This window comes from Brassica napus, chromosome C2 (genome assembly GCF_020379485.1).
Source record: "Brassica napus cultivar Da-Ae chromosome C2, Da-Ae, whole genome shotgun sequence".
NCBI lineage: Eukaryota > Viridiplantae > Streptophyta > Magnoliopsida > Brassicales > Brassicaceae > Brassica > Brassica napus.
In genome coordinates, this window is record NC_063445.1 from 42,644,457 (window position 1) to 42,659,193 (window position 14,737).

At 39.7% G+C, this 14,737-nt stretch overlaps 1 protein-coding gene and 1 non-coding gene across 2 annotated transcripts; one reads left to right on the forward strand and one right to left on the reverse strand.

Annotated features, from left to right (window-relative positions):
• The first annotated feature begins 1,418 nt into the window (after positions 1-1,418).
• On the forward strand, positions 1,419-3,244 carry LOC106453878. Its single transcript, XR_007319984.1, has 2 exons — positions 1,419-2,361; positions 2,913-3,244. It is a non-coding gene; the product is annotated as an uncharacterized LOC106453878 (transcript).
• Positions 3,245-3,409: 165 nt separating this feature from the next.
• LOC106453880 (mitogen-activated protein kinase kinase kinase 20) lies at positions 3,410-4,360 on the reverse strand. Its single transcript, XM_013896078.2, has one exon. The coding sequence runs from the start codon at positions 4,358-4,360 to the stop codon at positions 3,410-3,412; it is 951 nt and encodes a 316-aa protein (XP_013751532.2).
• Between the last annotated feature and the right edge of the window lie 10,377 nt (positions 4,361-14,737).

Here is a 14,737-nt window from a genome sequence, read left to right on the forward strand (position 1 = left end):
TAGAATTGACACCACCAAAAGGAAAAATAGGCAGGAAGGAGAATAGGAGACGCAGAAAAGAGACGCTACGAAGAACTTTTGTTTTTAATTAGACTTGGTTTAGGTTTTAATTTTAGGGTTTAAAAGTATGCGCTATTGAAAAAAAATTAACATGGAAATTATGTGGGTTTGATGACGAATATTACAAAAGTTAGACGAAGTGTTATGGAAATCAAATTATATTAGGATTTCTTTCGTGCAAAAGGAAATTACGTGGGCTTAATCTTAGGATTTTAATATCTTGATATTACTAATATATTTAATTTAAATAACTATAAAAACACTTCGGTTTATCGGTTCGGTTCGGTTTAAACTGAACTGAACTGAACCGTTCGGGTTGGAAAAATCTTCAACCGAATGATTTGAAATGGACTTTGGTTTGGTTCGAATCAGTTTCGGTTCGGTCGGTTCGGTTTGGTTCGGTTTTTTTGCCCACCCTTAGTGATTTATCCCAAAATCATATATAATGAAAAGAGTACATAAACCAATGAGTTGTTGGTCTAGTCAAAGCCATGTCTGGTATTTTCGAGGACCCAATCAATTTTTTTTTCTAAGTAGTAAACGCAAACTATATGTTAAAATTGTATCTAAAATATACAAATAAGACAAAATTATCTAAAAACAAAAATGAGAAGATAAAAAAATTATATACCTATAATTAGTATATATATTTTCCATATTTTCTATATATTATGTTGAAAACATTGAATTTTTTATAAATTAATATATAAAACATATTTTTTTTTAATATTAGGGACCCTTATGTAAATGAGGTCAAATTCAAATGTTTCACTTCTTTGGGCTCGTTCGTAACCCTACGGTTATTGGTAAGTGATTTCTAACTTTTTAGGAGATGATTGGTAAATGCTATAGTTTTATATTTTTTTGCTGTAGAATTTAATTTGTAAAATTATTTGGAGTGTGACTGGTAACTATAAAAAAACATTAGAAAATAATAAGAAAAGAATAAATAAGAATAAATTTTTGGAAATGATGAGGAATGAGAGTTCCTTATCAAAATTAACAAGGAACAAATTTGCATTATAATTCTCTAAAAAAAGGAATAAGAAGGAATGAAGAGAAAAAAATATTCCTCATGAAAGGTAATCTTTTTAAGGAACGCTAACGAATGTAGTGTTTCTCTTCATTCCCTTGGTTACCATTCAAATCTTTGGTGTAACTTTCATTGCTGTAGTTTTTTAAAGTTCTGGAAATAAAGTTTTCATAGCCATTTTTAATTTTCTAGATATCTTATTTGCTGTAGGTTTTTTAAAGAAATTAAAACTTGATTAGTTGACATATATGACTCAACTAAATTTTGGTTTTCTAAATCATTTATAACCATAACCAATCACCCCTTCTGTAGCACTTTATCACTATTTAGTTCAAGTTGGGAGGAATTATTGCATTGGTTGGGTTTCCAATAAAAAGTGAGACTATCCTTTTTATTACCATAAAAAAAGGAGAGAGTATATAACTGACATAATTGATGATATTATTTCCTTTTTGAATTGTAGTATCTTCGTAAGTCGTAACTAAAACCACCAAGGTAAGGTGGTACTAAAAAGTATCAATGGTTAAAACCTGTTTATAAGCTATTTAATATGTTTAGTAGTAAAACAATTTACAACAAAGCTTTCATAGCTGGGTTGGTTAGAGCACCCGTTTAGTAAGCGGGAGATCCTGAATTTTCCAAATTGTTTTACTCGAGCAGGGAACGTGTTCGACGAAATGCCCCATTCTTTTATCTAACTGCGTTTCTAGTACCAATGTCATCCTCGAACTTTTTGCGGACACTCAGATTCGTCTGGATCTAATGCTGATGTTTTACGTTTAGAATCTTAAGTTTCTGTCTTTAGAGACTGGACTAGTTGGCTAGTTATAAGAATCGTTGCTTAGAGTTGATTGCAGTGACATAGAAACCCTAATCAGCTACTGTATTTGTTCATCAATTTTGTACCTTTGCAAGGAGGCTTCTACCATTTTGGCTTAAAAAATTATTATCTCTTGAATCTTGTGACTGAAATGTTTTCTGTCTTTTTTTGTTAAATTGATCAGCATGCGATGAGTAATTCTGCAAATTGATTTATCATGTTTCATTTGTGTGTTTGAAGGAAGATGGCTAGTGGCAGCTTGAAAAGCCTTGTAACTTCAGCAGTCACTATTGGTGTGACCGAAGCTAGAGCAAGGATTTTCGGACACATGCTTAACCCAACGGGACAGAGATCTTAAGGAGAAGCTTTTTGGTGATAAGGTTGCTGAATGGTATCCCTACGACATCAAGAATGAGGATCCCAATGTCTTGGCTAGAGAAGAAAAAGAGTACTTTTCTCCCAAACCTTCTTGTTTTCTTGTTTTACTTTCTCTAGATTCGATTTGAGTGGACCGAAGCAATGCCTATATTAACATGTTTTTCATAAGTTATACTTCAGTTGCAAAGTGTGTATACATAATTTCTAGTGTATGAGCATTGTAATTACCACGGTGATTGAGTCGGTTAACTAGAGAGAGGAAATTTAGGGAGAAGGGTTGAGCATTCTGGATTGGTCTAGGAGCTTGGTTTGAGCTTAGGCAAACTTAGGGTGATCTAGAATTTATAATAATGTTCTATCTTTGTTGGTTCTTTGCTTGTGTTTGTTCATGTTCATCTTCTGTTATTGATTTCGGAGATTAATTTTAGTCTTCAGGGCATGAGGACGAAACACGATTTTGAAACTATTGAGTTTCTGCAGTGAAATGCAACAAAGTAGCTTTATAGGACGTCGAAACTGGTTATCTCTCATTTTGAGGAGGACAGTTTTGAGGATCTTACTCTGTCTATACATTTCAATGACCCTTGCCTTTAAACTTTGAGACCTTGTGTGTTATTGTAGGCGCTTATCGAAGCTTGAGATGTTGAAGCGTCGTGACAAAGGACCACCAAAGAAGGGTCATGGAAGACGTGCTGCAAAGCGTAACAAGTAGAGAATGTTATCTTCCAACAAAAGAGATCTGTACTCTCATAATCAGCTTCTTCTGGTTAATGTCAGATAGAACTTAGTAGTTAGATTCTTTTTATTTTGTGTTTTACTCTGCTTCTTTAATCTTTACTCTCTAGTATGCAACAACCTTATATACTCGTGTTGTGTAATAATCATGGATTCAAATCCCAAACTATGCGTATGGAATTTTGATCATAATCTTCACTTATTCTGAGAGACATCTAGTTGAAAGTGTGATGATGTTTGTTTGACTAGTTCTACAATATACGAGTAACATGCAAGTAAAATCACTCGGCAAAGAATAAAACAAATCTGATAAAAAAGACAAAGATATTACAATACACTGCAACAATCAAGAAACAGACTCAGCAGAAACCTAAACATAACTCTTAGCAACCGATAAAATCTCCAGGTCTTGTAGCCATCGTCATCATCCTCGGTACATTGTTCCTCATGGCAGGTGGAGGACACCTTAAGGCAGGAGGACAGTAGCGAAGCATCTGGTCTGGGCGTGGTGGAATGACACTCCTCATGACTCTTTCTGGCGCAACAAAAGGATGTTTCAGTAGATCCGCTGTAGTAGCTCTGAGCGAGGGATGCAACTCCATGCACCGTTTCAAGAAATCGCTGGCCACGGGAGACACAAGTTTGGGAAGTCTCCATGCGTAAATATCTCCCATCTTCTGTGGACGGCCACCAAACATCTCAAGATCAACACATCCTAGAGACCACACATCAACAGCCGGTCCGATCATCACCACTCCATTGGTTCTAACAGCTTCAGGAGGCATATACGGCTTCGTACCACCAGAGAAGGACCTAGGGTCCGAACTAGGTTCCTTGGATAAACCGAAATCACCAAGTTTGAGATCCCACGGCTGTCCAAAATTCTTGGAAGGGAAGATGAGAACGTTGGCTGGCTTGAGATCACAATGAACGTAGCCGTTGGAGTGAAGAGCTTCGAGACCTTGTAAGATCATAAGAACGGCTCGTCCGACCATAACCTCAGGCATTGGTCGGCCATGGAAGCTGGAGATCATGTTGTGGAGAGTACCTTTGGAGGCAAACTCCATGTAGATGCAACAACGTTGGAGATTGATGTCTATGTGAAGACTAGGGCTTGTGGTTTCGACTATGCGTGGATGGTTACGAAAACGAAGCATTATCCTATGCTCTTTCTCGAGATTCTTGATGTAATAGACGGGAGATGACTTCTCTGCATGTAATCTGGATTTGGAATCTCTCATGAGGGTAACGGAACCAAAGCCACCTTGGCCTAGAAAAGCCACAAACTCCAGTGACGAAAATTCCTCAACAACTTCTCTGTCGTCTCTAGACATCTTCTTCTTCTTCCCTTAGGGTTATGCTTCTACCGAACTCTGTTTTTGCTTTGAGTAACGCGCAAGAAATAGAATCAGTGATGGTTGTTCATAGGTAGGGTGTGGGCACTTATTTATAAGAGAAGATGATATATTTGAGTCGGCACTCACTTCTATCCGGTTCTTGTAATCGCGAGGGTGAGCGGTTACTCTTATTTCCTTTTTCTGTTTTCTTAAGTTTTCCTTTTTTTCTTTTTTTTCTTTTTTTTTTAATATTATATATTATATTTAATCAATCCGATAAATCGGGCAATCAGATCCGGTTACAAACCCGCTTTGAACAAAATATCCGAAATCAAACTATTACAAACTATCTTCGCCCGCCCACTAAACCCGGCACATTCCGATAGCTCGTTTTTCGAAATCCTTCGGAAACCGGTTGCCGTTCCCGACCATTGATGATAAACCACGGGAACGTGAGGTTCTCCTTGTTTCCTCGGATGCCGGAAATTCTCAAGTCGCCTCTGGCGTACCTAGCTCCCGATGAACTCCACAAGCTTATAACCATCACTGTCCATCAAGCGCAAGACGAGCAATGGAAGGGAGTTCCAAATACTTACCACGAAACCTTGTTCCACCAAAGTCGGGTTTGTAAAAACGCCACACAGCGCCTGAAACACCACTCTAAACGAGCAAGCACTCGCTACTGCCGCCACTGAACCACTATTCTAAAACACCGGGCTGAGAAGGAAGCAACATCAAACCACAAGCTTCATAACCTGCAAAGAAGAAAAGATCCGTCTACGAGGAGGCCGAGCAACTCCGACGAGATCCACAAATTAAAATCGATGAAATGGGGGCAGTTGAGCAAGGGAAGAGCAGCCGCAAGAAAGAGGAGAGCACATCCATAGACGACAGGCTCCGGACTGCAAACCGCAACTGCGCACGCCAAGACCACAGACGTGAAACCACCACACAGCCACCTCACCTCTATGCACACGCCGGCAACAACTACAACCACCTTCCCTGAGCAAGAGACAATCCCACTACCAATCGACAAGACGCCAAGCCGACATGAGAGGGAAGCTCTGAACTCCTCTCCACTACGAAGAACAATCTTCGAAACCACGAAACCACCACGACGAGCACGGGGAGAGAGTCCACCGCACCACCACACGCTTCCAACGCGAGAACTCCGACGAGATCCACAAATTAAAATCGAGAATCTCCGGAACCAAACCCTAAACGCCGACTTCGCTTGATCCCTACCCTTACCGGCTCACAGGAAGTCCAGATCTAAGCTTACCAACCACGGATCCAACCTCCCCGGAGCAGACCAGAGCACCATGTATCTCGACGGGTCGGCGAAAGGGGCACTAAACGGAGCAAAAAGAAAAGAGGGAGAGGAGAAGAGCAAGCCTCCGACGACCACGCGCCCGGCTGACGGCCGTCGGAGTAGAACGGAGAAGATAGCGTAGAGAGGCTAGAGGTTCTGGTTTTTGGAAAGAGAGAGAATTACTTAGGTTGTTTACTTTCAGAATTTTTTTTTTGTCATCTATATATTTCATTCCAGGATCATAAGAGATCAAAACATCCAGTTAAGGTACAAACAAAAGACCAACACTAAGACTCTTCCACGAACAAGTCTACACCTCTTATTTTCATCCAAAAAAAAAACATGAAACCATGCACAAGGTTTCGATTAAACAGGAGTTCCTTTACCTTGTAAACCACCCAAAAAACCTCCATTTTTACCATGAGACTGATCAACTACACACAGAGGGGAGCTTCCACTCTCAAACAGATCGCGTAACCAAAAGGGTGGCCCCTCTGCAACATACGACTGATAATAGCCTCCCTTAATCACACTCTGAGCAATGAGGAAAGCGCCTGTGTTAGTTGATCTATCTTCCTTCATCACCCTCCACCATTCCAGTTTCTTCAACCTTTCAACTATCTGCACGTACTGCTTTCTGAAATTTGGCCATGCCTGTGGTCTTAGTATCACATTGATCAAAGTTGTATCATCAAAAGCAATGATGACTCTCTTTAGATGATGCGCATGACAGCTTTCCAGAGCCCACAGTAGACCTTTGAACTTCGCTTCATGAAGGGAATCAGTGTTCGAGAACGCTCTCCTACTGTGTATTTGGACCTTCCCGTGATCATCCCTTACCACCCACGAAGCTCCACTACCAGATTGCTTCTTGTCCCACGCTATTCCGATGTTGCATTTTAGCCAACCACGGTGAGGAACGGACCAAGATTTCACAACTTCCATCTCTGCCTCCTGTTCTTCCACCTTCCTTCTATTCTCATTACTTCGAGCCAAAACCCATAAATGTGACTCCTCCCTAATCTTCTCCACCAGCTCAATTGGATAGTACTTCTTCCCTTCAAAAATGACCCTGTTTCTGTATTTCCACAAGTACCAAACTATCCAAGGAATAGCATTTCTAAATCTCTCATCAATTTCTCTGTTTTTCATCATCAGAAACAAACTGTGAAAATTAGAGAAGTGTGAAACTGCATCGAAACCAAATTGCGGAGTAGGAACATTGGCCAATGCCCAAACCTGTCTTGCTATGGAGCATCCAAAAATGATGTGATTTATAGACTCACCCTGATAGCCACAGGCTTGACACACCGGATCCATTTTGATACCTCTTTTGACCAAAAGTTCACCAACAGGAATTGCATTACTGATTGCTCTCCAAATGAAGTTCTTAATCTTTGGGACCGTGGGAATTTTCCAAACTTCAGTCTTCAAATCGTTCAAAGAAGGTCTCATCTCTGCTACTCTGATTTCTTCTTCTCTGTTGAACCTATTGATGAACCAATATCCCGACTTCACTGAATAGCTACCATTCCTGTTGTGTAACCAGACCCAATAATCTTGTTGATCAAAAGCAGTTTGCATCGCCAAAATTCTTTTGATATCTTCTTCATAAAACAACTCTTGCAGCTTATCCAGCCTCCAACAATTATTTTGAGGGTCAATCAGTTTATCTACTGTCAGCATCAAATCGACGAAGATATTTTTCATCAGCGGTCTCCTTCTAACATCTCCCTCTATCCAATCATCGACCCACACTGAGACAGTCGTTCCATTACCCAAGTGTTTCCTCAAACCTTGAAATAACAGTTCCTTTCCAAATTGTATGCTTCTCCATCCATACGAAGGTCTCGATCCATTTTTTGCATTTAAGAAGTCTGAATTTTCGAAATACCTGCTCTTGAAGAATCTTGCAAAGAGGGATTCAGGGTGATTGAGGATTCGCCACGCTTGCTTGGCCAAAAGAGCTTGATTGAAACTTTGTAAATCTTTGAATCCCAAACCTCCCTGTTCTTTTGCCAGACACAACGTAGACCAACTGAGCCAGTGCATTTTCCGTTTGTGCTCTAAAGAGTTCCACCAGAAGTCCGCCATGGCCTTGGTCAGGTTCTCACAAGATCTCTTTGTCAGTTTGAAACACGACATAGCATACACCGGCATCGCCATAGCTACTGCTTTGATCAGAACCTCTTTTCCACCAAGGGACAATTGCTTAACAAACCAGCCAGACAGCCTCGACTTGAGCCTATCGTATATGTAAGCCAACATTTCTGTTTTAGAGCCACTGAAACATTCAGGAAGGCCTAGATACGATCCTGTTCCTCCTTCTTTGGCAATCTCTGTGATCGTTTGGATTGAGGCTTTCACGGTTTCTGTGACCTTGGATCCAAAAGTGATGGCCGACTTCTCTAAATTCAGCTTCTGTCCCGTAGCCCGCTCATAGATTTTGAGTATCTTCACCAATTCAGTCGCTTGCTCAGCAGAAGCTCTACAAATCAGCAGACTATCATCAGCAAATAACATATGATGTATCATTGGCCCTTCTGAGGTGAATTGAATTCCTTGAATTTTTCCTTCCTGAACCGCTTTCTCTAGCAAGTGTATCAGACCCTCAGTACACATTACAAACAGAAATGGAGAAAGTGGATCTCCCTGTCTCATTCCTCTCTCTGGCTGAATGCATCCAAAAGGCTGGTCATTGATGAGCGTTGAGTATTTAACCGTTGAAACACAGAACAAAATCTTTTCACTCCAAGCATCTTCAAAACCCAACGCTTTCAGCAAAGCACGCAGGTAGTTCCACTCCACTCGATCATAGGCCTTGGACATGTCGGATTTTATTGCCATGAAATCCTTGGATACTCTCTCATTTGTTCTCAAAGCATGGATGATCTCGTGGGCAATAAGAATATTGTCTGAGATTAATCTCTCCTCCACAAAAGCCGACTGAGTAGGAGAAACTATATCTTCCATTAGAGGCTTCATCCTGCTCACGATGATCTTCGAGATGATTTTATACAATACCGAACACAAGCTGATGGGTCTTAGGTCTGCCATGATCACCGGATCTTCTATCTTCGGGAGTAGACATAAATGGGTGTAATTCCATTCTCGTGGGAATTGATTAGAGGTAAAAAACTCCTTTACCTCTTTAGTGACCTGCTCTCCGATCGTACCCCAATACTTTTGAAAGAATAATCCCGTCATCCCATCAGGTCCGGGAGCACTGCTTGGCGTGATTGAGAATACAGCCTCTCGAACCTCTTCATTAGTGACCTCTCTATCCAAAAGTTCATTCATTCCAGGGGTTACACGTTGTGAGAAACCTTCAAAGATGTCGGAGAAGTCTCCATTATTAGTAGAGGAGAAGAGTTTTGTGAAATATTCCAATGCAACTCCCCCTTTGGCAGCTTCAGAAAAATGTTCTTGGCCTCTATCATCTCTCAGCTTGTTGATTCTTCTTCTGGATCTGTTTGCTTTAACAGAAGCATGGAAATATTTTGTGTTCAGATCACCTTTTGTTGCCCACTTATCTTTACTCCTCTGTTGCCAATACATCTCCTCCTCCTTGTAGGCTTGTATTAACCCCGCTTTCAAGAAGTTAATTCTGATCGTTGATAGACTGAGCGATGATCGTGCCTCCTCTAAAGCAACTTCAATCTGTTTGATCTTGTCTCTAGAATTTAATGCCTCCTTCCTTTTCCATTTACTCAAAGCCTTTCTGCAGCTTTTGAGTCTATCTGAGACTTTAACTTCAAAAAGAGGATGGTTTGAGAGCCAAGCTTTCTTAATCTCCTCTTTAACTCCTTCTCTGAACAGAAACCTTGAATCAAACCGGAAGCTACCTCTGTACGCTTCCGAAGCCAGTATCAGTTTAGTCAAGACCGGTCTATGATCCGAACCTCTCTTATCCAGAAACACTTGATTGGATGCCGGGAAGAGGTGGAACCACTTCTTATTCCCGAAAACTCTGTCAAGTCTGGATTGAATCGAAAGAGATCCCCTGATTCCTCCCCAAGTAAAACCATTCCCGGTACCAGGTAGCTCTACCATCTCAGCTATATCCAGCATATCATTGAAAGGTTGAAAAGAGGCTTCACTCCTTCTCGGTCCTCCTATCTTTTCTTCATTGTTTCTTATCTCGTTAAAATCTCCCATCATGCACCAAGGATCTTTTCTGTGAGCTCCTATGCGAGACAATCTTTCCCATAGCTTAGGTCTATTACTTCTCATCGGTTCACCATATACACAGGAAACAAAAAACCGATCCTTCCCGAACTGTACAACCAAATCAACCAGGTGCTTATCTACAAACTTGAAAACAATATGCACAGAATTCTTCCAAAGCACGGCTAAACCTCAGCTGTACCCAATAGGATTTACTGTCAAAATCCTATCATAGCCTAACCATGTCTGAAGATCCACCAAATCTTCTCTTTGCTGCTTAGTTTCCATCAAGAACAAAATATCAGGGAAATATTCTTTGCGCATTTCCCTCAGTCTTGGAATCACCAGATCTTGTGCACGGCCCAATCCCTGGCAATTCCAGCTCATCATCGTCATTTAGATATTGGACGGTCCCTCATTTGGGACCACCAATGGTTTCTTAAACCTTGCAGAGCTTTGAGATGGCTCGACATCATCATCCGCCTTCCTTTTTATTTTTGTCACTTCTCCTCCTCCTACCTTTTTTCCACTTCCTAAGTCTCCTTTGCATGAACCCTTGCCATTTGCTTTTCGTGTGTACGTTCCTGGTCTCCTTCTGGCTTTAGGTTTCTTTGGTGCGGTCCCGGAAGCACTAGTTTCAAAGAACCCAGCACTATAACCCGTTGAACCTTCCACAAGAAGTTCTGGTTGGGAGAATCCAGATTCCACCTTCAAGTTAGGCTTAGAAATAACCACCTTTCCTGACTGCAAAACTCTATTACCAGCATCAATTGCACTCGCCATTAACTTATCTGGTTTATTGCCAGCCTCTTTCTGTTGTGAGAAGTTGAAAACAAAACCTTTGCCTTTATCCAAGTTATTTGTGATTGTAGGGGCAGGTTCCAACATGAGCATCGTCTTTTGGCCAATGGGATCATTTCCAAGATCTTCAATAGATTTCCTTACTCTTTCCATTCTTGCTATCTTCTCTGGGCCCTCAGGTACAGCCAGGTAAGCTCTCATCCCTTCCAATACTTCTTTCGCAATCTTTGGTTTTCCTGAGAGAGGGTCGAGACCAAGATGACTCTCAGGAATCACTCCAAAGAGTGGGTCATTTTCATCAGCGATCTCCATTCTCACCGAAAGAATGCTCTCTGCCGAGGAAGTTGCGATTTTTTCTGTCACACCTTGCTCCTTCTTGAAAAGAGGACAGAGAGGCTGTTCATGAGTAAGGCGCTGACAGGTATAGCACCTTTTCTGGATCCTTTCATAATCATATAAAATGTTCACTTCTTCACCACCTGGAATTGTGACCTTTCTTGATCTTCTCAAGGGTTTGGAAACATCAAATTTTATATAAGCCCTTATGTAATCTTTAACTTGCGGCTTTTCAGGGTCGTAAGCCACTTCAATCACTTCTCCAGCAAAGCCCGCCCAAGTGAAAAGAGCTTTCACCGATCGATGATTGATTGGAACATTCCTCATCCGGACCCATATGTATAGGTATTGAAGATAATCTGCAGGAGGTCTCTCCACCCATCTTTCCAAAGCGAGTGGCCATAAGTTCAACGTATGCACTCCTCTATCCAAAACATCTTGTAGGTCATGTTCATGTTTGAAGATGAACTGAAACCTTTCCTTTGAAATAGCCACACCTTTGACTCTGTTGTATAGTTTCCATTTACGTGGCATATCTAGAATTACATCTGACATGGTCTGACATCGAGGATTCAAAATCCGCCCAACCAAACTCAAAGAGTTTCGACCCGTAGAGTAATACTCCGGATTGTCAGGCAGAACAAAAGGTTCCTCTTCTTCCTCTAACGACATGTTTAGTAACGCCTTATTGAGCTGAAATGCCATCCAAACACTTCTGATCTTCAGGATAAACTGATTTACCGAATAGATCTGACCGCGGGAGAAAAAGCTTCTGGATTGAGATTTTTATCAACGAACACCAAAATGAAACTCTAGATGAAAGAGTAGATCTGAGTGAAAAGGGGAAAATATCTCTGAAACTGGATGGGATTCGATGTGAGAAACGTGTTAGTATACTCTGAGGCCCCACTTTGCTAAAGAAGTGTATATTAGCAAATGAGGAAATAAAGCCCAAAAGAGGGAAGCACTATCTTACGCTAAGAGAGAAAAAACTTTTCAAGCTTTAGTTGTTCCTTTTTTATAATTTCCTTTTTTTTTTATTTCTGTACTTTTTAATTGATTTACATTCAGATTTCAGATTGGTCACATCACAACGGCAAGAGATCTGGAGAGAAACATTTTTTTAAAATCATCAGCTTATTATACAACTCTGAATGAATTGTAACAACCTTTTAAACCGACCAAAACCGGCTTTCTAAATCACATATGGTTCAGTTGGTCTTCGGCTTTTTTTGCTTTTTCTTCAGTTCACTTCTATAATTGTGTACAAATGGATTTTTTTTCGTAAACCAATAATGTGACCTCAGTACCTGAAGAAAAGAAATAGTCTCATTATTTTGTGTTGATATTGGATATGCAGCATAGTTTTTGGAGAAGTGGTAAACAAAATTGTCTCTTCTTCAACGATTTCATTCTACAAGAAAAACTCTATAAATTAGTACTTGATTAATTAATAATTTTTTTTGTACCGAGTTGGACAAGTTCAAAATATGACATAAATCGATAAGATAAGACGATAATTTTTTTTTAGAAATTTATATGTATATATATACTCCATTAAAATTATAAATTATTAATCTTTATATATATAGTTTATTTAAGTACAAACAAAAAAATGTATTGTTTATTTTATATCAAAAATAGAATTCATTTCTTTTTTCTTAACACTTCAGCATATTTTGATAATATTTCTTAAAATTATATCTAAAACAATATTTAAATTCCATGAAACACATTTCACACACACCAAATAATATAATTAAAAAACGGTTTTCTAAAATTTAATTAATTTCTATAAGATAAAATCTAAAAAAAAAAGTTCTTATAAATTAATAACTCTATAAATTTATAAAATATCATTCCAAACAATATTAACATATATAGTTTTTACTGTATATTGCAATAGAATAATGCATACTTTCAAGTAGATTCGCTATGTTAGTCGTCCATGTTTGTCCGTTAAGATTTATGTGTTGCCGTCTATGACTAGAAACTAAACTTGGGATTTATAATGCATGAGAAAGTGGATCCTCAGGGGCATCATGGTGATTCCATTGTGGCATTTTCAAAATGAGATATAGAAATCATTCAGACCTCAAAGAACATAGTCAATTAGTAATTAGTACTCACTAACCAATACTGTGTTTTTAGTGTTCATAGGAGTGTGTATATTGAAGAACAAACACCAAAATCTATTTAATAGCAAAATTTACAAATACACTTTAGATGTAATGAACATGTACACTACAAGAAAACAGCAAAGATTCTGAGGGAAAAAATCGTCGGTATGTCGTCGGAATAGGTATTCCGACGACATACCGACGAAACAAGTCGTCGGAAATAATTCCTCGGAATTTCTTTTTTCGTCGGAAATCCCTCGGAATTTTCCGACGGAATTCCGAGGAAACAAATTTCCGAGGAAATTCCGAGGACCATTATTTTGTCGGAAATGTCCTCGGAATATACCGAGGGAGAACTTCGTCGGGATATTTCCTCGGACGTTCATCGATCGATGCGTTTTAGACATATATACATCGATCGATAGGAATATACCGACGGAACTGTTCCCTCGGATTATACCGAGGGACAGCTTCCTCGGAATATTCCGAGGAACACGTTCCTCGGAATATTCCGAGGGAACAGTTCCTCGGTATAATCCGAGGGAACAGTTCCGTCGGTATATTCCTATCGATCGATGTATATATGTCTAAAACGCATCGATCGATGGATTTATGTCCAAAAACGCATCGATCGATCGCGTGAAAAATATAATTAATTTCCTCGGAATGTAAAAAATATTAATTTTTTTAAAAAAATAAAATTTCTGAAATTTAAATTCGAAAATATGAAATTAAAATTAAAATTAAAATCATATTAATTAATATTCAAAGTTTCACAAATAAAAATAAAACATTCCGAGTTTTTGGGAAAAAAAAAATAATCTACGGGTCTGGCACGTCCGGGAACACCTCGTTCGGGTACATCTTCTGCATCATCTCCATCATTTGCTGGTTCAGCCTCCTCTGTGCCTCATAGCCCGCCTGTTGAGCCGCCATCTGGGTCTCCAACAAAGATATACGATCATCTTTGTCCTTCAACTGAGCCGTAAGTACTTCTGGATCAACAAAGGGCGGTGGTGCAGAAGAAGGAGGAACCGACCGGGTGCGACGACCCAAACCGACCAAACGTCCCTTTTTCTTTGGAACCGACTGAATAGAAAATAGCCAAATTTACAAATTTAAACCAAAAAATAAATGAATTGAACTTTAAAAAAAAAAGAACTTACGGATTCAACGATTTCGTTGATTCGACACCGAGACAAGTTGGTCGAAGCCGTCGAAGCGTCATCCTCGGTTTGAAGCTGAGACACTTCGTCTACCACCTGAGTTTGGACCAGGTCGACCACGTCCCTCACAAGACCGTCATCAATCTGGCCGGTCTTCTTGTTGGTATACGCCCTCCTCATTAGGGCGAGATCATCAACCGGCTCGCCATCATTTTCTTCCGCCTTGAAAAAAAACATAAATTAAAGAAACATTAGAAATTAGAAGAAATGCACAATAAATTAAAATTCTGAAACTCAAATAATTGAAGAAAAAACATTTGAACTTACCATGCGATCTCCCAGAGTGGCAATAGATTGAGCACCCAAGTTATGCTTGTAGATGCCCTTCCCTTTACGGTCGCTCCTGCGGTTGGTGGAGTTGGTGGAAGAAGTTTCTTTCGTCTCTTCCTTATCCCAATGCGCACACAACTCC

Excerpts from the sequence above, each read along its gene's own strand:
- LOC106453880 (XM_013896078.2), bottom strand. The coding sequence starts at position 4,360 with ATGTCTAGAGACGACAGAGAAGTTGTTGAGGAATTTTCGTCACTGGAG.